Source organism: Idiotropiscis lumnitzeri, chromosome 21, assembly GCF_059441095.1.
Source record: "Idiotropiscis lumnitzeri isolate Australia: NSW breed Sydney's pygmy pipehorse chromosome 21, RoL_Ilum_1.0, whole genome shotgun sequence".
Lineage (NCBI taxonomy): Eukaryota > Metazoa > Chordata > Actinopteri > Syngnathiformes > Syngnathidae > Idiotropiscis > Idiotropiscis lumnitzeri.
In genome coordinates, this window is record NC_142411.1 from 5,670,695 (window position 1) to 5,693,644 (window position 22,950).

Genomic DNA, 22,950 nt, shown 5'->3' on the forward strand with positions numbered 1-22,950 from the left:
TAGTAGCCTGAGCGGCGTGGATATGTTGTTGGGACCCCCCCTGCTGTGCACCAGTGTGTGTCCGCCTCTTACGATTCCACGCTTAAACACGCAACTCCCCCTGATTCCAACATCATCGCATCGCATGTCTTAATTTCCACAGGGGGGGAGATAATAGATGAGGGGGGCCTCTTGTGAGAAAAAGCTGACCTTCCACACGCCTCATCATTATCGCACACCTTGCAACAAGTTCAAGGGTCACCTCATTACCACCACCCAAACTCCCTGCGTCGGCCATATCTACAACTGTGCTGTGTCAGCAGGTTAGGGAGGGGATTTTTTTTTTTTTTTTTTTTTTTGCACTCACTTGCCAGGCAATAAATTAAGTACCCCTGAATTGTCTAATGTGATCTAATACAACCCATTGTTAATATTTCAGTCAGCTTAAAAAAAAAAAATGTAGAAGCAGCTTTCTGTATAATGCAACGTTATTACGCATTAACAACACATTAACACATTAATAATGCATCCTAGCATTACTTATGCATGAATAACAATAAATCCAGCCTGCTTCCCATATTATTCAACAACAGGGTAGTATGGGGCATTTAATAAGTACATGGGGCAACTACAAAGTTATTACACATCAATAAGACATTAATATTGCATTAAGGTATGATGAAGACATCATTACACATTAATAACGTTAAATCCAGCCCTCCTATCATATTATTCAGCGACAGTGTAGTATAGGGTATTTAAAAAGGGAAAAAAGTTCAAAGTTTTCATTAATAACTGGCATGGTGCTTAAAATTTAAAAAATATATATATATATTTTAATTATTAATTGTATTAATTTTCTAATTATTTAATTTTCTTAAATTTTTTTAATTTTCTTGTAAAAAAAAAAAAAATTCTCTCCCAAAAATTCTTATAGAAAAATTGTACAACCAATAACAATTTTACAGGTTTTAATCTAAGAAATGTAGATTTTCATTCGACATTCAAAAATGTATTTTACCAATTTTTTTTCAACCTCTAAAACTCACAATGTGCACGTTGAGCACGAACGTTTGTTGTGCGGCGCCACCAACCTGCCTCCCAACTCCCAAAAGTAATTTACTGCACCGCTCAGCAGGACGGACGAAGGCGGCGTTTCCCGTGGTGCCCTGTAGTCTTTCATCCGCAGCAGGTCTGCGGTGTGCCTTTGTGCTCCGGCCTATGCGTGCAACCGGCGGAGCCGCGTTTCCTCGCGGCGGAGGCTTGTCATCCGTCATTACGGGAGGTAAACGACGAGAATGATGAGGCCTGACAGCTGCGCGTCGCCGTCTGGGGTCTCCGAGTAAACAGCGCGCGCCGCGCCGATCATGACCGTTACTTTCCGAGGTGCGTTGTAAAAGAAACGGATTGCGACTGCCAACGCTGCTCCTGCCGAGTCGTTTTTAACCTTTTGGGATTTGTACACTCGGTTTATCACAATTTTATCTGCGAGGACACAACAATCCAAGAAAGTACGGCGTCATCTAGAACGCTGCACTCGTGTGATCAGAATTCTTCGCTACAGTGATCTTTGATCAGACCGTTTAAATGCAAAACAATCCTTCAATGTGTGAGAATTTGACCACCTGACCTTCACCATCGAGTATCAGATGACATGCCAACGATCAACATAGCGGTAATTCTTGGTCGCATTTCAATCACCTTTGAAACATGTGACTGCTCGAGCGCCAACGACAACTCCCGTGACCTTAAATCCCAGCTTATCAACGACCACACTCGAGAATTGCAACATTTGCGAGTTTGAGAATTAAATTGTGGCTTAATGCAAGCTAATTACGAGAGATTTGAGGACAGAACAATTTGCTTTGAGTGCTCAAGAGTCGACTAGAAAGATGCACTCCTTGTTCAGAAAAGCTGGAGACAAGATAACGTTCGCTGAGAAAATGGTAAAAAGATGGTAAAATTTCTGGTTGCTCGAGCGGCGATTCGAACCATGCACTCACGTGACCTTAAAGCTCCGATAAATCGACCATTTTGGATCAAAACTTACTCGAATTATTGCTTATATTAAAAAAAATAAAATAATACAAAAAAATGAAAGTTTGAGGATGGCAGCATTATGAATGCAAGTGCGCCAAATAGATGCACTCATGTCACTTTTAATCTGAACACCAAACTAGTTAGAATATTGTTTTGTTGTGCAAAGTTATTAAAAAAAAAAGAAAATTGCCAAATTTGGTGTGGGTACACATGATCGCCATCGCATGGAGCTTTAGCCGTATTCTCGTATCTTACCTTCGGTCTCTGGTGGATGAAGTCGATGCTCATCACAGACAAATTACATCCGGGCGCGTATTCCCGTCGCACACCTACGGAAAAAAGAAAACGTTATAACTTGCCAACGATAACTCATTTCATTACTAGCCCAGCAAAAAAAAAATTAAATAAAATTAATCTTTGACGTCTTTAGCCGTCAATGGTAGTAAGCAAGTTCACGACGACTAACCCAAACGCTGCTGCTGCTTTTCTTGTGTGAGATTACTGAAATGAAGGCGAAATTTGCATCTGGAGATGTATTTGCGCAATTTGGAGGCCAGATCAACGACTCTGCTGGGACCGATCAAAACCGGTCCAGAACATTAGCGTACCACATCGGCTAATTTGGCGGCGGGAAGAAGGTTAAACCGGAGGCGTGTGGCTGCACGAGTCGGAAAAGCACTCAAGGATTGGACACCAAAAGTAAAAATCTAGTAAATGATCTTCCATTCTCTGGATGGAAAAAGCAGAGCGACGACTTCAAGATTGCATTTTGGCGTTTAAAGAGGCGCAGCATCAACGAGGTGTTTTTTGGCGCCCTCTTTTAAATTTTGGCATTTCAGTTTTCAGGAGTTTTATGTTCATACTCCATTTTTTTTTACTCAAGTTTTAGTCTGTTTGAAAATAAAAATAAAATATATTGAGTACATTTGTTTTATTTTATTTTTGTCATAGATTGATTAGGTCGATAGAAAACTACGACAATGCAGTGTAAAAACACGTCGCCGTGGCGTCAAAAAAAAAAAAAAAAAAAAAAAAAAAAAAAAAAGACGCGGCGGTGTAAATGCGACACTTGGGCTGTGCCAGAGTGCAAGTGGGAGCTCCCTCTGCTCGTCTCGAGGCTTGCCGGGATCACGAGCAAATTCCACATTCCGCCCCGAGAAGATTCTGAATAAAGCATCACTCAGTCACCTCGCACACGTCTTACTCCTCGCTTAAAACTGACAATGCACCATTTCCCCCCCCCCCCAACACTTATATTTCTACACCTACGCACGAATATAAAACAGACTCAAGCGTTCTCTCTTGGGGTTTTTTTCTGGGGAAAAATAGGCTACAATGCCAATAAGACGCATTCGGCAGCTCCAGTTTGACAGCGTGGAAAAAAAAAAAATGAGGGTGGAATCTTTTTTTTTTTTTTTTTTTTTTTTTAAGTGTTGTAAGAGTGTCGGAACGCCAGGATCTGCAGCTGGCTGAATATCGGCGGTGACAGTTTCTCGGCAAAACTTCTCCAAGTGTTGAAAGTGGAAGACTTAATAATAAGAGTGTGGAGGAAGGATGGCAGCTTTCGGGATGAAGTCGTATTTCTCTCGACTGGGTCGTGATGATTGTGCGGGGGAGAAAAAAAAAAAAAAAAAAAATGCCTCCTGGCAAAGTCCAACCCGAGGGAATCGTTGCAGGCTGCAAGAATGACGCGTCATTCCAAAAAGAAGAGAAAAGGCAACTTGTTGCAAAAAGGACCTGAGAAATGATTAATTATTAAAAAAAAAAATTTTTAAAAATCCATGCTCTAGAAATTTCAAGATCAATTTTCAGGATTTCCCAGAAACTGTAAAGGTGGAGAGATGGGTAAAAAAAAAATTTAAGCAGCTAGCCTGGTGTTTTTGTCTGTCACTTACCGGTTCAGTTCTGACGGATGTTCTCAATCCCTCACCGACCGTACAACAACTAACTACGATCAAAAAAAAAACAAAAAACAACATGACTTAAAAACTTTGATTGATTAATAACTACATTTAAAAAGAAATTTTTTTATACACCGAAAATCCAAAAAATATCACAATTTTCCGCAATATTGGTCAAATCCGAAAAGAATTGTGAAAAATATGCTTCGGCTGAGGTCCCATGGACGCGGGGTCAGTCGAAGTGCATAGGAAAAAAATGACGAAGTTGAAGGATATGTGACGGTCCGATAATAGTGGTGACAAACTAATATATATATATATTTTTTTTTTTTAATAAAACATTTAAAAAAATAATAATTTAGTGATGACGCAAGCTGGTTAAACAAACGTTGACTGACTAATAAATAAATAAAAGAAGCGCGGAGGGACGGACTGACGATGACGGAACAGGTGGCCTGGCCCATGTCGGGACGGGCACAATTAAAAATGCGTGACGTTCAATAAAGTTGATCAGTAAGAATATTAAACATCTCTTTGTTATGCATTCAACGAAATCAATTTTTTTTTTTTTCAAAACAATCCTAACTTTTTGATTTTTTTTTTTTTTTTTTACACAATAAACTGGCGGGAAGCATCGCTGGCAATCAGGGAGACAAAAATCTTATCGAGCGGCAGAATTAAGAAGCCTGAGGGAAAGAAAAGAAAAAGAAAAAAAAAAGAAGAAGAAGAGTGTAGCCACCATGAAATGAGAGATGCTTCCATTAAGTGCGGGCATCATTAACAACCTCATTGACTTCTCCCTATAGATGTATATTTTGCCTCCTCTCTGCACGATAAACAAAACCTCAAGAAACAAAGTCGCTTAACTAACTTTAGTGGCTTGGACGGCCTCGCGGGGGAGCCATAAATCATCGACGTTAATGTTACATCGACCCGAGCCACCGCTGGACTGTGAAATATGCTGCGGGAAAAAAAATAATAAACGGCGGCTTTTAATCAGCGGGGGGGCAATTAAGGCCTCGGTGATGCCACTTGGGTGCCGTCCCAAGGTGGACGCGCCCCTTTTAAATGTTTCTCCTCCTGTCGGGTGCGGACATCCGATATTCCGCATCCGCCCCCGGACACGTCGTAAAGTGTGTGACCACATCTGGACGGGCCTAACGGATACTTTATTACGTGTTTGGGGGTCCTTAGAAATGAGAGAGACAAAACCCTTTTATGACTTTTCTATCTTTTTTAAAAGTTTCATTCAACAGGTTTAATATTTTATTAAATGGTTACAGTTAAAAAAAGAATTGGGGGGTTATTATACTGAATATTTCATTCTCAACGTACCACATTTTCCAGACTATAAGATGCACCCGTATATAAGCCGCAGCAACTTAATTTGAAAAAATAAAATTCGCACAAACATGGCAATAACTTTGTTAATTAAAACAGAACAGACACATGAAGGGGGAAAAAAAAAATTCGAGATTTATTTAGCGTATTTTCTGAAATATAGAGCGCCCCTACTGGTGAAAGAAAAATCCAACAGAAAAGCCGCACCGCTGTATTAGCCGCATGCTTCAAAATCTAAGAAAAAAGTAGCGGCTATAATCCGGAAAATACGGTATTTTACTAAATATTTTCTTTTCTCTTCTTTCTTTACTTCCACATTTGTGCTTTATTTTCAAGTGCATTTGTTACATTTTAATTGAGCTTTATGTTTAACTCAATGTGATTTCAATTTTCATTTATTATATATTTTTTCAAAAAATATTAAATACTTCTTGCAAGTTCCATATTTATATTTCAAGTTTGGGTTGTAAAATTGCTGCAATTTTCTTAAGAAAAGTTTTTTTTTTTTTTTTTTTTTTTAAATTAAGCATCACTAACATTTACACTTTTACCTTACAGTATTTGGTGCTCTATAAATATATATCTATCACTATTAGATGGTGTTTTCCAGCTCCCCCTGGTGTTAGTCGGAGCCATCTAATAGAACATAAAAAGCCGCCAAGCCTCGATCTGCGTATGCATAGATAAATGTTATTAATCCCATAAGGTAAAAATACGATTAAATCAGCGTTCTAAACAAGTTACGAGCGGGGTTTTCATTTTGGTTTATCATCTCATTCGGCAGCCTTAAATCATTTGTCTGTGGCCAAGGAATAAACACGTAAAAGCTTCTCTGGGCAACACGTCTCATTTGCATTTGTGGCTCTTGACTTAAGAGGATACATAAATCATGTTTGCGCCGAGGTGTGCGTGCACATTTCTAATCGTGTCTTATTCACAACCCGTTTGCCTTCGTCGTGAAATATTGGCCGAGGCCCAGCCGAGCCGGCGGACGCTCGGCTGTTGATGAATTAATGTTGGCGGTGGATTTTTGCCTGCGTAAATACCTGCAGCACAAAAGCGTTGGGGGTCATTAATTGTCCTTAGTGATTACTTCAAGTGGAGTCTGGCTGCTAATGACGAATCCAAACATGCTCTTCCTGAACCATTGCCTTCATTAGGACAAGAGATACGGTGCTACCTGAAACGCTAGCTTTTCATCGCCAGTGACTAGCATATGGCGGCCGGGTAGCGGGAGAAGCTTACGCGGCACTCAATGTCTATGCCATTTGTTAAACACAAAAAAAAAAAAAAAAGGACGATGAAAAGAATAGAAAGAAATGAAGATGCGGTAATAGGCAACAATATTTTAATATTTAAATATTTAAAAAAGACTATATCGCAACATATCGTAAACCAAGATATCTGTTATCCGCTTCAAATTCATTTCTCGAGATGTGTTCAAGTGTTCTTTTTGATTGACAAGACCGGACAATTTCATAAAAATCCGGAAAAAAAAAAAAAAAAAAAAAAATCGGAAATCTGGAACACTGAAAATTGAAAAAAAGTTTAAAACTGTACAATATCTGATGGATTAAAATTTAATGCTACATAGTTCTGCGCCTTTGCACGTTATCTTCAAACATGTATAACAAATTAAAAAAAACAAATTAGGGGGGAAAAAGTGCCAGCCAAACAAAAAGAAAAGAAATTATAAAAGACGCCACTTTGCCAACGCGCTGCCCCACATGGACTCATCACGGAGTTCCGAGTCCCGACATTCCATTACAGTGGACCTCCATTTAAAGTTTTCCCTCAATTATTCAAATTTGTGATGAATTATTACAATGAGACATCCGTGTCGTTCTGCAGGCACGCTGCATTTTTTAAAACCTCGAGTAGCGCTTAAATTGTGCATGACGTGCGGCGCAAAGTTGAAATAATAGCGCGACGAACATCACGCGTACAATCGCGTCCCGACATTGGCGGCAAAGTGCCCAGCAGATAAACGTGTTTTCCCAACCCGGGCTGCCCACGTGTGCGGCCATCCCGCTGTGTCATCATACGAGGCTGACAGGCTTAAGCGGCCCCCCCGCCGAGACTCTCAAGACCCGGGCCCTCACAATGCAACCTCTCTGATGGCGCCTGACAAGCTTGGGCCTCAAAGCGGGCGCTCGCCCCGGACTGTTGCGAAACAAAAACGTGTGAAGCTTGAGCAGGCATTGAGTAGATGATAATGGCTCGAAACAGGCATTGGAAGAAAAAGTGCGCAAAACGCAGCATTTAAAAGACAAAATGGTAATAACGCATTTATTAATGCATTCCATTTCCGGCATCTTCTTGTCTCGACATTTTAAACAGGGATGGAATATTTCAATGCAGCAGACATTTATAAAAGTAGCATTGAATGATTTGGGTCGTGAATACATTCAAGAAATGCTGAGTGAATGAGTGGAGGTTTCAAAGCAAACATTGCGAAGCGGCATCTTGCTGTTATGCTGCATGCCGGCTGAAGATATAAATGAGGGGTGAATCTTGGATTGTCACGTTAATTATGTGGAAATCGGGCAAGTTTAAGCGCTTGAAAGTATGTACATTGAGGGTTTAAACAGAATATGTGTCGCAGTTTATTTGAATCAGACGGCGCTGAAAAAGACTATTTCACATCTCACAAAAAACTGCTGCCTCGGCGATTTAAACGTGGCATTCTATAACACTGCACTGTCGATTTAATTGTTCAGCACTGCTACAATTTAATCAACCTGAAAAATCCAACTAGAAAAAAACAAACAAAAAAAAAATCCTCAATCCAATTGAAGCCATCAACGTTGTCCCGCCTCTAAAAGGCTTTCATCAACTGATTAGCAGGCAGCTCACGTCAACGGCCAACCCGAGCCACTTCCATCCAACGCGCTAATCAACACAGGCCGGCATCGGACAACGCGTTGTGATCAATGATCGCCACTAAAGCGATCACTGCCTGGAGCAATTAAGCTAAGTGCAGGCGGCTGGCTAAAAAGGTGCGCACGTCGCCTCTCCGCCTCCTTCCTTGACATTTCACTCGAGCCATCGCCACTTCAGCAGCATTACGTCTAAAAGAGGTGGGGGGGGGAAGAAAAATTGCTAATGCTAATGAAGTACTTAATCTTTCTTTTACTTTGTTGAATTGCTTTTTTTTTTTTTTAGACTCTTGCTTGTGCACAATCAATTGTTTCAATCATTAAAGCAACACATCCAATCACAAAAAGGACTAATGTTGAAGTATCGCACTTAACGTTTGGCGCTCGCTGAAGTGCAGCAAGACATGACGCCCTTCACGACTCGAGAGGCGCCCAGTGAAGAAAAAAATCACACACATGATTTGGTTTCATTAGGCGATGATATCGGATTGTTTCGCTTCCTTGTGACATTTTGCATTTGAATTCTATGCAAGTCATTTACACACACCTACACACAAACACACACACGTAAGCGCACACACACGAAAAAAGGGTTCTTGGGGGTTTTGGGGTCGGATTAAAAACATGGAGAAATACAAAGAAAATGGTCGCGACATCGCCCACGTTGAATTGTGCAAGTGTCCCTAATGAAGTGGCCATTAAAAAAACAAACGGTAACGTTTGTTATTATTTGCTTCGACATCACCGAGGCAAACATGAGCATTGTGAACACACACGCGCATACAAAAAAAAAAAAAAAAAAACACACACATGGCCCATCTCACGCCACCTCCATGTTTTACAAGGCAAGCTGGCGCCGCGTCACTTGTTTTATTTTTTTTTTTTTAAACCACAGCACATAACCTGGGGCCAAAATAGCGACGACAATGCAAGAACACACGTTCAGTTTAAGCACCATGTCTCGCTCATTTTTTACGAACCGCTGCGGGATGCCCAGAATCACAGCACTCCAAACAGACGTTCATCCAATCAACGGAGTGCACTCCGATGAGAACGAAGCCGCAAAATGTCAATAAATTGCCATTAAAAAAAAAAAAAAAAAAAGATGTCGCGGGAATCTTGCAATCAAAAACAACACAAACCCCCAAGCCGAACTCATTAACGCACGTCACTGGACGGTACCGAAAGTGGACAGTTGTGACTGCAACAGCAAAAGCAGAACAAGCTAAACGTTTGCTTTCGAATGTTAGCTAGCATGGTGAAAGCAGTGAAATATTTACGATTTAGTTTTCAAACTGTACTGTTTGAATACTTGGCGTCAGGGACGCTTCTTTCGAGACTTAAACGGCAATAAAATAAAATAAACTCCATGAAATAAACAAAACTAATCATTTTGCCTGCCGTGCTAATGTTGGTCCGTAGCTTAGCTAACAGGCTACTTTCTGATTTGTTGGGGGCAAGCGGCGATGAAACAGACACAACCGGATATTTTTTATTCTGGGTCAATTTCATCGCAACCTCAAAGGGCAAAAATAGTAAATAATCGACACTAAAAACAAGAAATTTAAACGTCAGCGCACGAGATTGTCTGTATGCTAGCTTACTGGCTAAATGGTGATACGTAAAACAAGAAGACCGAATAGGCGAGAATGGAACATTTGTGTGCTGGGGGGGGGGGGCAATCCAATTGTAGCTCAAATGGCAAAATTAGTTAAAAAAAAAATAAATAAATAAGAAGAATGAAAATAAGCTAATCTAATATAACAGGCTTTGTCTGTCTTTCTAGTTTGAAAACCAAAAGGAGTAAATGGTCAGGACTGCATCATTCACATTCGGGGGCAGTTGAATTGTAATTTAAAAACCACAAAAATATTAACTAGTGAAAAGAAGCAAAACTAAATCACAGCTGTTGTTAGTCCATATTTAAAATTTACTGGTTCGTAAAATACAACAATTGATTAAAGGGGTAGGACGACGCCATTGGACGAGCCTTCTGGGGTCGGTCCATCATAACTGAAACCACAAAAGTAAAAAGCAAAACTAAAAATCGTAACGCAAGTGTTTGTCTATATTTACTAAATATTGACTTCCTGGTTCGAAAACCAATAAGACTGCACCACTCACGTTTAGGGTTTGTTCCAAATTCTCAAAATAGTCAACAAATCCCGATCGACCTTTAGATTTACACACTTCTTCCATTCACAAAATTCCGGGTGAATCCATCTCCGTCGTACTTTCGTGCTTGGTGGAGGTAATAACGACAACACAAACGCCCACAGGCGAACACATGGTAATTTGCTGAGCAAAGCGACAACGGGAGCCATCAGCTAATAGGATAAATGTCTCCGGTTGGACCTCAAAATGAATTCCTCCGGCCAAGGCGATTCCCTGGGCCAGCGTAATTCACACCAGACGAGGACGGATTACCCTTAGTGACAAAGACGGAAGTAATGGAATGTACTATACTGTAGAGCAGAGGTGGCAAAACTACTCACAATATGTACTTGAGCAGCCGTGGGCAAACTACGGCCCGGGGGCCACATGCGGCCCGTTAAACGTTTTAATCCGGCCCACCTGTGACACTGCTGAGTCGGTTTGTATTTCTTCCTCCTTTGACTAAGACTTTGGTAAAATGCGAAGCATGAAAGGCTTTTCTTTAGTTTTTCCGGAGTTTTCAGATAAACATAGGGAGTTAAATTACAAAAGAGAAAAATAAACAAACTACAGCGGAAAATTCTTGCGACAGTGACACACAGTGCATGTTTGTGACGATGTAAAAGCATCCGCAAGAATTAAGGGGGTGGCGGGGGTTGATAAATCATGCTAAATATGGAGGGCAGATTATGATAATACCATCGCTGGAATCAACGTGACGCCAAGCGCTGACTTGGCCGAGTTGAGCGGCGACTAAATATAGACGCCGTCATGAACTTGCTCTACAAACACACAAAATTTTTATTATACAACAATATGTTTATGATAGGGGTTAGAGGTCAAGTTCCTAATATCGTAACCCTCTCAATCAGGTATGGTATTAATATGATCTTAAACGCATTAAATTAACAGCACAAAAATGTCTATTTTTGCACTGCATTGGAGGTTTAATGTGTAGAAAATGAGATGGCTGCTCATTGTTTACATCAGCATAGTTAAAACAATGCAACCTGAACACTATGTGCTTGGGAAATAACATTATAATACCTATTATGGCTAATTTTTTACTTCATGTCGAATCATTTACAATAAAAATATGGAGTCATTACAACTTCCATAAGTCCAATTAATGAGCGTTGCATGCACAGCTGCGTGCGCATAAAAAATTAATAATAATAACAACAATATCCAAGTTGTGTTTCGTAGTCAGCATCAGCGCCTGCGCACAACGTTTTAAATGCACTCATTGATGCCATGACAAGTGGCAGACTCGCTGGTGGCCGACGCAGGAGCACCGAGAGGCGGACGCGGCGTGGCTTACCTCCCGGGGCCGTTCGCTGCTCCGCGGGTCCTCGCTTCCTCGCCCCGGTAAGACAAGCGCCACGAGCAGCGGCTTTCGTTCGTTCCACCGTCCGCCCGTCGGTCGGTCCGTCCTCCCTTCCGACGCGGTCCTTATCCGGCAAAGAAGACGGCCCGCTGGTTCATTGTTGTCCAAGTACGTTCGGAAGAGGGTCGCGAAAGGGTGAGCACGTTCGTCCGTGTTGCGGGTCACCGACGGCGGAAGACAGCTTAACGAAGGTGTGCTGATGAGGACTGGAGGAAGACGAGTGGGACCGCGCGTAGAAGACACTTTACTCCGGATCAGGCGCCTCCCCTTTTTTGTTGCACGCGGGCTCAGGGCCACATATCGGCACGACAGCGCCGCCCGGAGTACGCTCTGTGGAAGTGCAGGAGTAAAGAGGCTTTAATTTTTTTCAACCGATTTCATTGAGTAAATTTGGGGATTCTGACACAGTAATTTTTTATGACAATGATTGAATTTGTTTGTTTGTTTGTTTGTTTTTATATAAAATAAAGAAATATCTTTTGGTGTTCAGCGCAGTACACACCATTTTGTCGACTGACTGCTTTCAAATTTGAACACCTGTAATAATGAGTATGGAGGTCACACCTTGGTTGTAAACTTTTTAGGAAGGTAATTGTTTTGGTTACATTTTTTACGTTTGCGTCGTGGTGCAAAAAATACAATAAGTTCATGACATATGACAGAATCAGCAACAGCAAACTTAGTCATAAATGCCGCCTGTTATTTCCCAAATGGATGTATAAAGTTCTCTATTTGAGGTGTGGTGTTTACTTATTCAAGCACTACTGCACCAGGCAATTGATTGAGGTACAGCTTCTATTCCAGTGGCGATCATTATTCAAGAAAACGTTATGTTCCCCAACTTGGGTAATAGTCGTCCTTGCTTTCATTCCGACTCAGGTTCGGAAAGGTTCCACTATTTAGAATTCAGCTGACGGTGGAATATAGACGGGACAGACAGTGTTTAAAAAGGCTTGGTCCTATCTGTGAGAGACTATAAATATCACGCTCGACTGCATGCAAATGAAGGCAGAGACACTCCAAAAAGGCTACTTGAGTAAAACGCTCCACACGTCCCATCCAGCAGGAAAAAAATGTTACACTCCAGCAGATAGTCGGCCTTCTTATCTACGTTCTATTTTTCTGTCACTTTGCTGCAGCAATGTGCTTAATTGCCTGGCAGAATATATATATATATATATATATATTCATGAAATTTCATCCAAAGGGCAGCTGAATACTGCGGTCAAAGGTCAGTCAAAGTACATCCCGCTTATGACTACTTCTGTGTTGTAGACGGGACAGATCAAGTAAGTGTCTTACGGATGTGGAATTATACGCACACAATAAAAAAAAAAACATTGATGCTGTCAGACAGTATGTCTGCGTTGATCCATTATCTCTGTCTGGAAATGAAACAGCATTGATTCACTCTGAACCCGCCGCCACTGAGCTTTTCTTTCTTTTTTTTTTTTTGAAGGTTAATTGCTCGCTATAATGCTTAGATTCTTTCTCAGAGGAAAGTAAGACTATTCATACCTCAAAAACGCGGCCGTGGATTTACAGTGAAGGAATAAAATGTCACAGATGAGACATATCCGTGTTTTGAAGAGAGAGTTGGAGCACTCGGTCTTGGCCCCTTTTAAATCGTAATCGCATTCACGCCATTATCAAAGTAACGGTTGCTTGGCTTTTGGTTTCACACCGACTCTGATTTAAAATGCTTCCCTTTTGATTGATTTATTTATTTTTGGGGGACAGTTTTGGGGGGGGTCAAAAATTTTCGGGGACATTTTCAGGTGAGTTTTTGTCACAATTAATGAAGACATTTTTTGGGGGGGAGGGTCACATTTTTTCATTGGAGTATTATTTTTTTGTCATTATTTTGAAACATATTGCATTTAATGTATTATTTAGTTGTTTTTTTTTTTTAATAACAATTGCAGGCAGACATAATGTGGCTTGCGGGTGTGTTACAGAATGGCCATTACATAAGAAAATATAAATCAACATAACGTGACTTGATGAGATGACACACTCATATATATATATATATATATATATGAGGCCCTCTGGGAGTTTGCATTATGCAATTAGGCGTGCAGTAATCCCATCAAACAATGTCGCATGTCGCCTGCGGTCATATAAACATACACTGTATAACATAAAATTTGATGTCCACACAAGAGCGGCTGGTAGCAGGACGACGCCAGTGAAACACTTTATTGCCACGTTAAGTCCTTGACAAACGAGCGACATAAAAAAAGGAGCTTGTGGAGCAGCACAAAATCCGCTGTACAATAAAGCTCGCAGATAAGAAAAGCGCATCAGTTTAGTGCAGCAAAAAAAGCTGCTTGTTAAAAATCATTTTTGGGTGGCATTGATTGGGTCACATTTTTTGGTGAGATTTTTAGGTGACATGTTTTTGCTCACAATTTTGGGTGATTATTTGAGTGAGTTACATAGGTGGTAATTTTTTGTTGACAATGTTTGGTGATTATTTTGAACCAGTTTGGGTTGCATTTTTATTGCAATTTTTGTAGACCCTTTGGTGACTTTCTGGTGACATTTTCGTCCACAAGCGGGTTCACACTCTGAAGTAAACAATCTAGGCTGAGCCGATCGCCCTCTAGCGTTCAAAGATAATAACAGCAACATTTTACGAAAACGTCGACCAGCTTTTTTTTTTTTTTTTTAAACGTTGACACGACGTATTATTGAGTACATTACATAATATACACTTTGTGTTTACTCACTTGGACAACGTGGTGCACGTACACTCAACAGAAATGGTGTTTTTTCAGCATAATTCTTGGCGGAGGTCCATCATGGCGCCACGACAGAAACAACAGTGGCCTTCTGTTGTATTTTGTGGCCAAGGATTCCGGTGTATGTATGTGCTCAGATGAGCTGAATATTGCACTTAAAAGGCCTCCTTGTCTTGGCTAAGGTCTTTTAAACAACTGGATAAAATTGCGGCTTTCTGTCTAGGATCACCGAGATGGATTTATTTGATTTTGTGTGTAAATTATTTTATTGTTTGGCTTTTGAACATATACAATTCGTCTATCTGGTGCTTTAGTGAAATAAAATGATGAAATAACGGAAAAAAAACGTAAAGAATTCAGAACATACAAGTTCAAGAAAAACAATACATGTAAGATTTATAATAATGATAATGGATCTTATTTGGTGAATAGGTGTAAGTATTTTCTAAAATATATCAAATATGGACGGAATTTGGTGGGACGACTATTCATTTGACAGGCAAAATCGCGCAGTAGTACACTTTATGTCCACACGATGGAGCTAAATTAATCATAACTGTCCAATGGAATAACATGCACTGTACCTCCAGATATAATTTTTAAATTACAGTATTATTAATGTGTGGTGATGTAATTTTGGTTGTACTTAAGTGATTACAAAAACATGACAACCAATCGCAGTTCACAATTTTATTTACGGAATAATAAATTTGGACAAAACACTTGAATTTCTTTTTTTTTTGTTATTTGAAACAATACAATCAGAACATCTGAGGCAGATATCCCACCATGCACCACTTAAAAAAAATATAATAATGCTTCCCTGCCACCCCTTTCTCGAGGACTAAACATTAGCACCAATCAGCACCAACTTAAATCAAAAAAGGAAGCTCTGTCTAAAAAAACAAAACAAAACAAAACAAAAAAAATAGCAAACTTCTTTTTCACTTTAGGGAAAGAGGATTTTTGTGTAACTTTTTTTAAGCCGATACAACCCATCCATACTGGACCAGACCTACTTGCTCCCAGACAAGCTTACAGCAGTCATGGGGTGCATGCCAATAATAATTAAAAAAAAAAAAAAAGAAAATTGCAAATTCAAGTAACATCAAGAATACTGTCGCCGAGTGAAAAGGGAGAGTGGCGGCGGGAATACTGGCACACAAGATGGTTTCAGAGCGTGAGACAGCGTCCGGTGTCAAAAGAAAAAAACAAAACCCTGCAATGTAGTACGTTTTAAATATATAGATTCATACTTCTTTCTATATTTATATATATATTTAAATATATATATATATATATAAATTTAAATATATATATATTTAATATATATATATTTTATATATATATATTTAAATATATATATATATTTAAATATATATATATTTAAATATATATATATATTGATATGATTTAGATTTAATTTAATTCTAACAACTTTAAATACAAAATTTCATGTTAAGTGCACAATGCCGCAAAAATGGCGACAGAATTTTTCGTAACAGAACGGTTAAAGGCTCGGGTTGCAAAATTCCACAAAATTTCAAAGTTCGATTCAACGGGAATTTATTTGACTAAACGGCAATACTTTTATTTGAGGGGAACCATGTTTTTGTGTTCAGGTCAAAGTAATATTACGTAACTGTAGCAAAATGTTTATATTTATGCTTGAATATATTTTTGCATTAGTAACCTCAATTCCCAGTTTCTCACCATGGAAAAACTGAAATTATGAGAACTTCGTGGGAATTGAATCGCATCGATTTGTCCTCACTAGCTCGCCTTGTAACTAAATTGGTCATTTTAGTCAGAATGTCCCCCCCCCCCAGAAAAAAATAAAAATAAAAATTTGTGGATTCCCAGTTCATTAACCGTTTCCATAAATTCACGTCAAGTCCCATGGAAGGGTTCCAACTTTGAAAATTCCCAGGACATTACAACCCAAACGTTCCAAATTGAATATGCTGTCACACGCATCTAGTGGACGCCACAGCAGAATTTGGAAAAACTTTTCCAAACAGAAAGTTGAGGAGAAACTTTTTTTTTTTTTTTTTAATTATATATCGCAGGAATGAGGAATCCAGTCATCGCTATGTCCCTTCATGCTGTGTCTAATTGTTACGAGCACCACATCAAACGGAAAAGAATAATAAAAAAAAAAATGTTTCGTTAAAAGCACATGTTGCTACATTATTATTTGTGGGTTAGCTCCCAATGTTCAACATGCCAGGCGTGGAGGCTTTTTTTTTTTTTTCCTTTCTGTGAAAATGCTGAGAGGGGGCGGGGGGGCAACAACATGGCTAAACTACAGCTGTGGTCCGTTTGTGCTTGGGCGTGTGCTCAGCTGAACAACTGCTCGTCTTCCATGTTCACGTCAGGTACCATCTGCTCTTGCTCCCCTCGTCCTCCCGAGGCGGTGGTGGTGGTGGCGGCGGCGGCGGCGGCGGAGAACCAGGGGTGCTGGAGGATCTCACGCGACGTGAGGCGCTCGGCAGGCTCGCGGCGCAAAATGGCGCGGATCAAGCACTTGGCCTTTGGCGTGAGCGTGTCGGGCACGCTGAAGTGGCCGCGGCGGATCTTGCTGAAGAGCGAGCCCGGCTCCACGTCGTGGAAGGGGTAGCGGCCCACCAGGATGGTGTAGAGCATGACGCCCAGGCTCCAGACGTCGGCCGCCTTGCCCGAGTAGCTGCCGCCCGCGTTGAGGATCTCGGGGCTGACGTAGGCCGGGCAGCCGTGTTTGTCGGAGAGCGAGTCGTCGCTGCCCGCCAGCATGTACGTGTCCTCCAGGCTCTCTAGCTTCAGAGAGCTTCTTCACGACGCACCGGAGCACAACAACAACACGTGAGGACAATGCTCGGAAGATAATGCCACTTGCTCATCATTTTGTTCGAATATCGGAGAGTGGTTGGATGACGCGTGGAGTCGTTCACACAGAAACAGGCATTCATCCACTCATGAGATTCTCCCTAATTATTCTAAATAAATATCGTCCGATTTTAGTCATCCTCCATGAAACCAAACTAATCATCTTTGGGTTGAATGAAATTAAAGCATTTGAAAACACGTTATTTGCTAAACTTTTTGGACATAATTCATTTTTATTCATGAATTTTCTGCACTGTCAATTTCATATAAATTTATGTATTAATTTGTTCATATTCATTTTTATTCAACAGATGGAAATTACAAAACTTAAAAAAAAAAATGGAATTCATCAACAGACAAAATAAAGTTTTGGAAGACTATTCAGCCACGCCGTTAATTATGTGACCGATGTCACATAATTACAAAATAAAAATAACGGATGAATCGCATTTGTTTAACTTCCACTGCAACTACCGTACAAATAAACCAGCATTTTTTTCTAGGATCTTTGTGTCAGGCTGCTCAATAAAAAGAAAATGTTAACAAAAGCAAGGAATTTACACCGTTCACGCGACCTCTGTGTGAAAGGGGCGGATAATTAAAGAGGCACAAGTGGGGTAATTAGGCTCGACGCGAAGTTCTTTTGAAGACAGGAGGAAGCGAGGCGAGTAATTCCTCAGGATTAACGTTGACATTTGCTCTCGCTTAGATAAAAAGACAAACGTGGCGGCGCAACCAGGGGGATTTTATTCTGTTAAAAGTGGGCCGAGATAAGAGGAGCTGAATGTCTGCTATCCAACTTTTCACTGTGTTTAAAAAAAACACAAAAAAAAACAGAACAGCTTGTGTTTGCTCTGTCAAGCTCACCGGAAGGAGGCGCGAGGATACCCTGGAGTGCTGTTAAGTAACAAGAGCTTTTAAGCCAGATGAGGATGTGTGTGGCCTCTTAAACATGACGTGGAAAGAAAATGCTCGCAAAAAAAAAAATAAAAATAAATAAAAATTTAAATTAAATTAAATTAGGTTGATGGTACAATTCTCCATCACCGTGAAGTAAAACTCCGTTTCTTAGGCGAGAGTCGCATTGTTTGCCTTTGCGCCCAATAAAATTATTCCCATAGTTGAGGACCCCCACCCGTCGATATTAAAAAGTGTTGACGGCTAAGAAATACACACCTAATTATGCAGTGGCGCATTTTTAATAATTCAATGCCGAATCAATTTGGACATTAGTGCGTTCTGCAGCAACGGTGGCACGTTTGGCTTCACCGCAAACAGTCGAGGGCACCATTTGTTCCGCTTGCTGCCAAAATGGGCCGCGATAGGGATGAAATGAAATACCTACACACTGTACCGATCAACTGATCAATCAAGTGTACCGACTATGACCATTTTTAATCATTTGCCATGTGCGACACATTCATACAGTACCATAGACAAAATTATGAAATGGTCAATATGTTGAGTTTTAGCCAAGACAACTCACCTGTCCTCATTCTTGAAAACAAACTTCCTTAGCTTGAGGTCTCGCAGCACCAGGCCGCCGTCATGGCAGTGCGCCACGGCCGAGACGATCTGGTAGAAGAGGCGGGCGGCTTCCTCCTCTCGCAGTTTCTTGCAGGTGCGCACAAACGAGTGCATGTCGCCATGGCTACGCTCAAAGAAGGCGTAGGCCCGCGTCTCGCCCAGCAGGACCTCCAGGACTTGGTTGATGTGCTGGTGGTGGCCCAGGGCGAAGTAGGCCGCCAGAGAGTCCTGGTAGCGGCCCACGTCGAACACCTGAGGTGGGGTGGGAGACAAAATGGATGACGTTTGGAAGACATTTTCGTCACCCTATGTAGAAGTGACAGGAGCTGCTTCATTTGATGAGGCTCTAGCCTTGTCCAACAGAAAAAGGTGATCGGGCGCCATCATGTGACATCTATAAGCAATCACAAACCTTTTTGGGGTTAACGTCAATTCCTCCTGGATTTTTGCCACCCGTGCCAAGCCCCTTAAAATGAGATTCTGTATATCGATGTGGAATAAAAATGGATCATATTAGCGACAAACCGCAGCCCCGGGTTGCGCTGCCTCTATAGTTGCCATGGCAACCTACTCCCCACCCTCCTCTTTCTCAGATTGACTTCAAGCAAAAGTGCGTTCACCGATCGCAGTCAAAAGGAAAAGAACTCCCCAAGGCACGGCATCTTAAAACCTCCTCGAGATGACCGGGTTGGCGGGTGTGATCGATGGCGAAGCTGGGGGAGTGATCAGCCTCTGCATTTTGGGAGGGGGTTGTCAAACAGTCAGCTGGTGGGCAAGTCATGTGTGCTTATTATGACATAACAAACCAAGGCAATTTCATGCCTCGTGGATTTTGGATCAAAATGAACTGATACGCACACATCATTAATGGAATTTATACTCGAGATAAGCCGACATGTTTCATTCTTAGACGATCAACTTTGCGGTAAAATTGTGATTAAAAACTGCAAGATGCGCCAAGGCTCAGCCGCTTAATCAAGATTTTTTATTTGCCAGAAGCACAAGAAAAACACAATAGTAGCACTGATAGTCTCTCTTTCAGAACCAAAATAACCAACTTTTAGAAGGATCTCTAACAGCCGGTGGATTTAAAAATAAATAAATAAGCCAGTGCTTATGTGTCAAAATGCAGAATATCTACACCAATAAGCAGGCTTTCCCTGCGTTTATATGTATATAAAATAATTAAAAAATGAACCTATCTTGGCAATGGAAAAGAAGCTTTTTTTAATTTAAGGTAAACCTAAAACAAAACAATGCTCTTCTTGACCACTGGAGGGCACCACAGACCACAGATAACTATGGAAAAAAATAAATCTGATTGTTTATATGTTCAACTTGTCCTACATGCATCGTTATTAACCATACAGTAGTGCTTTTTATTTTAGTGACACCGCCAGCGAGGCGTGCAGTTGTAGCCTACAGCATCGCAACGTTGGTATACAATGTGCAAGTCAAAATATTAGGAACAGCTATCCGGTATGATGCAATGCACCAGTGCAAAGCGCAAATACAACACGTTAAACGACTTCATCAGCAATGAGGAGTTACCTTTTTCAAAAAAAAAGACACTTTCAAATGCAACTCTTGCGTTAGATTGGACCGAGTGTGAGTCTGGGCGCGCGCGCGTGCTTCCTGCCCCATTATGAACGTTACGTCATGCTGCCCCATTCACTTTTTCCATTAAGCTCCTCTTTGGCTGTGTGCAATGTGAGCCAAGTAGTGCAGGGTGCTCGCTGCAGGCTATACTAAGCCTTTGTGCAACAATGCATTCGTGCACCTGCGCAGATGTGTATGTATAAAATATGTGTGTGTGTGTGTTTGTGTTCACCTTGCAGACAAGCTGCTCGCCGCTGTGCAGGTGAGCGGCCCTGAAGACGTGGTCTCCCTCCAGGGGCTCCAGCAGGAGGTAGTCCCCGATGCGGGAAATACAGTGCGACGCGTCGGGGGTCTCCGGTGGGCTGGGCGAGCCGAGGTTGGGGCTGAAGCTCTGGTGCGACTCGGCGCTCCTCAGGCAAGATAAATCTTCGAAGTCGTGCGATTTGTGCCGCGACCTGCCATGACGTGAAATGTTAATAGGACGTGACCTCTGTATGTTCATGGGGGAATGTTGGTGTAATAGCTCCACCGGGATCGGCAACGACGACTTCTTCAGTCCGCTATGGGGTCTTCCTCGGTCGGGATACCGCTTGGTTGGTGAGCGGCGTTAAATGAAATAAAAGGCAACTTGCAGGACGATAGCCGGCTCCGCTCGCCTTTGTTTTCCCATTCAATGCGAAAACGTCCCAATTGCGAGTCCCAAAAACCGGCGAGAACGTCTTCCAAACGGCTTAATGATCCTTATGATGCGGTGATAAAGCGTTCTAAAAAATGCATTACACTGTCAAAAAAAAGTCAGTTTTAATGCATTGAACGCGAGCTATAAAGCAGCTGCTCGTGTGTTAGCTTATTTTACCGGTGTAAAAAATATATATAGAGTGGCACGTTTCGTAAAATAGAAACAATAATACTAAACGAATGCTCGTTAAAGCAGTAAAAAAAAAAAAGTCGAGAAAGCAAACTTGTTCCCAGTCGATATCGAGGGAAAAAAAGGTGGCTAGCAGGTGTAGCTAACTAGTTAGCCTCCGTGCTAACTAGTACCAGGTCGGCCCTTGTTCCATAGAATCCACGCGCGGGGTTTGTCACGGAGAAACCCCCGTGCACACGAGAAGAGGGGGGGGGGACGTGGTGGTGGTGGGTTGCCGTTTGAGGAGAAGCAGACGCGGTCCTCGCTCACTCGCTTCCAGGTGGCGCGAGGGTGTCGCTTGTCGTGCGGGAGGAAGGAAGGAGAAAAGGGACGAGGCCGGCTGACGTTCCCGGGCCTATCCCTTGATTCAGCAGGGCATCCTCTCCCGTGGCGCCGCGGTGCCTCTTCCGTGGGCTGGCTAGAAGGGTGGGGGGGGGATCCTGCCTGGTTCCTTCCGTGCAGAGTGAAGCTGCACAGTGCACACTGACTCGAACGTCACGTACCGCGTCTGCAAGCGAGAAGCCTCCTGCCCCGCCTCCCTTACGTCATCGCCTATTCGCGTTCCCATTGGCTCACACCGCCCTCCCTTCTTTCCAGGATATGAAAATGAGGTGGGAGTCACGTGACCCGAGGAATTTGAATGCATCGCGTGCTGGCAAATTAAATTGGGGGAGCGGATGGAGAAGGAAAGGGGAGACGCTACTGTATGTGCAGCATTCCAAATGTGTTTCCTCTTGGAACGATGAGAGTGGGGGTTGGGGGATGGTGTTTCCCCTCTCTCAGGGAAAAGGAATAGAGGCAGGATTTGTTTGCCACCATTCTAACCCATTTCTTTAGGCTTTGACTGCATCCATCCATTTTCTATAGCACTTGTCCTCATTAGGTTGGAGGATGAGTGGCGAGGTACAACCGACACTGGTAAGGTGTGCCACTAGTCTAAATATGATTTTCTGATTAATATTGACGATTATTCCACTGTACATTCATTTTTTAGAGCTAATTTCCCTTCACAGCGACAACCATTTTCAGGTTCCATCCTTCTTGGTCTGTGACGTCGACTGTTCTAGTCCAAGCTGATTTGAAAACTTCCAATCCACAAGACAAATCCCTCAAGACTTGCTTTTTACAATCCTCCTCTTGTTTGTGAAGCAGATGTGCTAACCCACTCATGAATCCTAATAGAGAATCCATTTTACGCACTCGAGAAAAACCCGCCAGGAATCATCATCATCGGCTTTCCAGACAACTCCTCCCTACCCCCCCGCCCTCAAGAGTGCCATCTTACGACTGACGTGTCCTAGAAGACTGGCAGAGGTCAACCGGCAGAGGATGGCTTAGCTTCCTCACATTCTCACGGCGACGTTACTCACCCTAAACGAGCCACTGTCCGACCTCCAGGGCCCAGATCTCAGCATCCGGAATGTCATTATCGCAGTGTTGTGCAATCTAACTTAGGAATGCAACATGGGACCCTCAGCGTTCCTAAAAACTCACCAATTTTGTGTGTCGTAGAGAATACATACGTATTTTATCAGTAATCAACACGAGATTGGGCGGGTTTATCAAAACAGGATGCATGAAAAAGTCTCAAGGAGCCATGACCTAATTTGAACAGGAAGTTGGC

At 41.8% G+C, this 22,950-nt stretch overlaps 2 protein-coding genes across 5 annotated transcripts in view; both read right to left on the minus strand.

The window, feature by feature from the left end:
- The window catches only part of klhl29 (kelch-like family member 29), a 130,228-nt gene extending 118,274 nt beyond the window's left edge, over window positions 1-11,954 (minus strand). The window contains exons 1-3 of one of the 4 annotated variants that reach the window (XM_088286340.1): window positions 11,616-11,954; window positions 3,915-3,967; window positions 2,275-2,348 (exon numbers count right to left, since the gene is read on the minus strand). The gene's annotated coding sequence lies outside the window, so the exon portion shown is untranslated. The remainder of the gene's footprint in view (window positions 1-2,274; window positions 2,349-3,914; window positions 3,968-11,615) is intronic. The other 3 variants (XM_088286338.1, XM_088286339.1, XM_088286337.1) reach the window with 3 other exon arrangements.
- Window positions 11,955-15,786: 3,832 nt separating this feature from the next.
- trib2 (tribbles pseudokinase 2) lies at window positions 15,787-22,583 on the minus strand. The gene is made up of 3 exons (XM_088285425.1): window positions 20,652-22,583; window positions 18,780-19,072; window positions 15,787-17,237 (listed from the first exon to the last, which is right to left on the minus strand). The coding sequence occupies exons 1-3, from the start codon at window positions 20,919-20,921 to the stop codon at window positions 16,769-16,771; spliced, it is 1,032 nt and encodes a 343-aa protein (XP_088141551.1). The 5' UTR covers window positions 20,922-22,583; the 3' UTR covers window positions 15,787-16,768.
- Window positions 22,584-22,950: the final 367 nt, after the last annotated feature.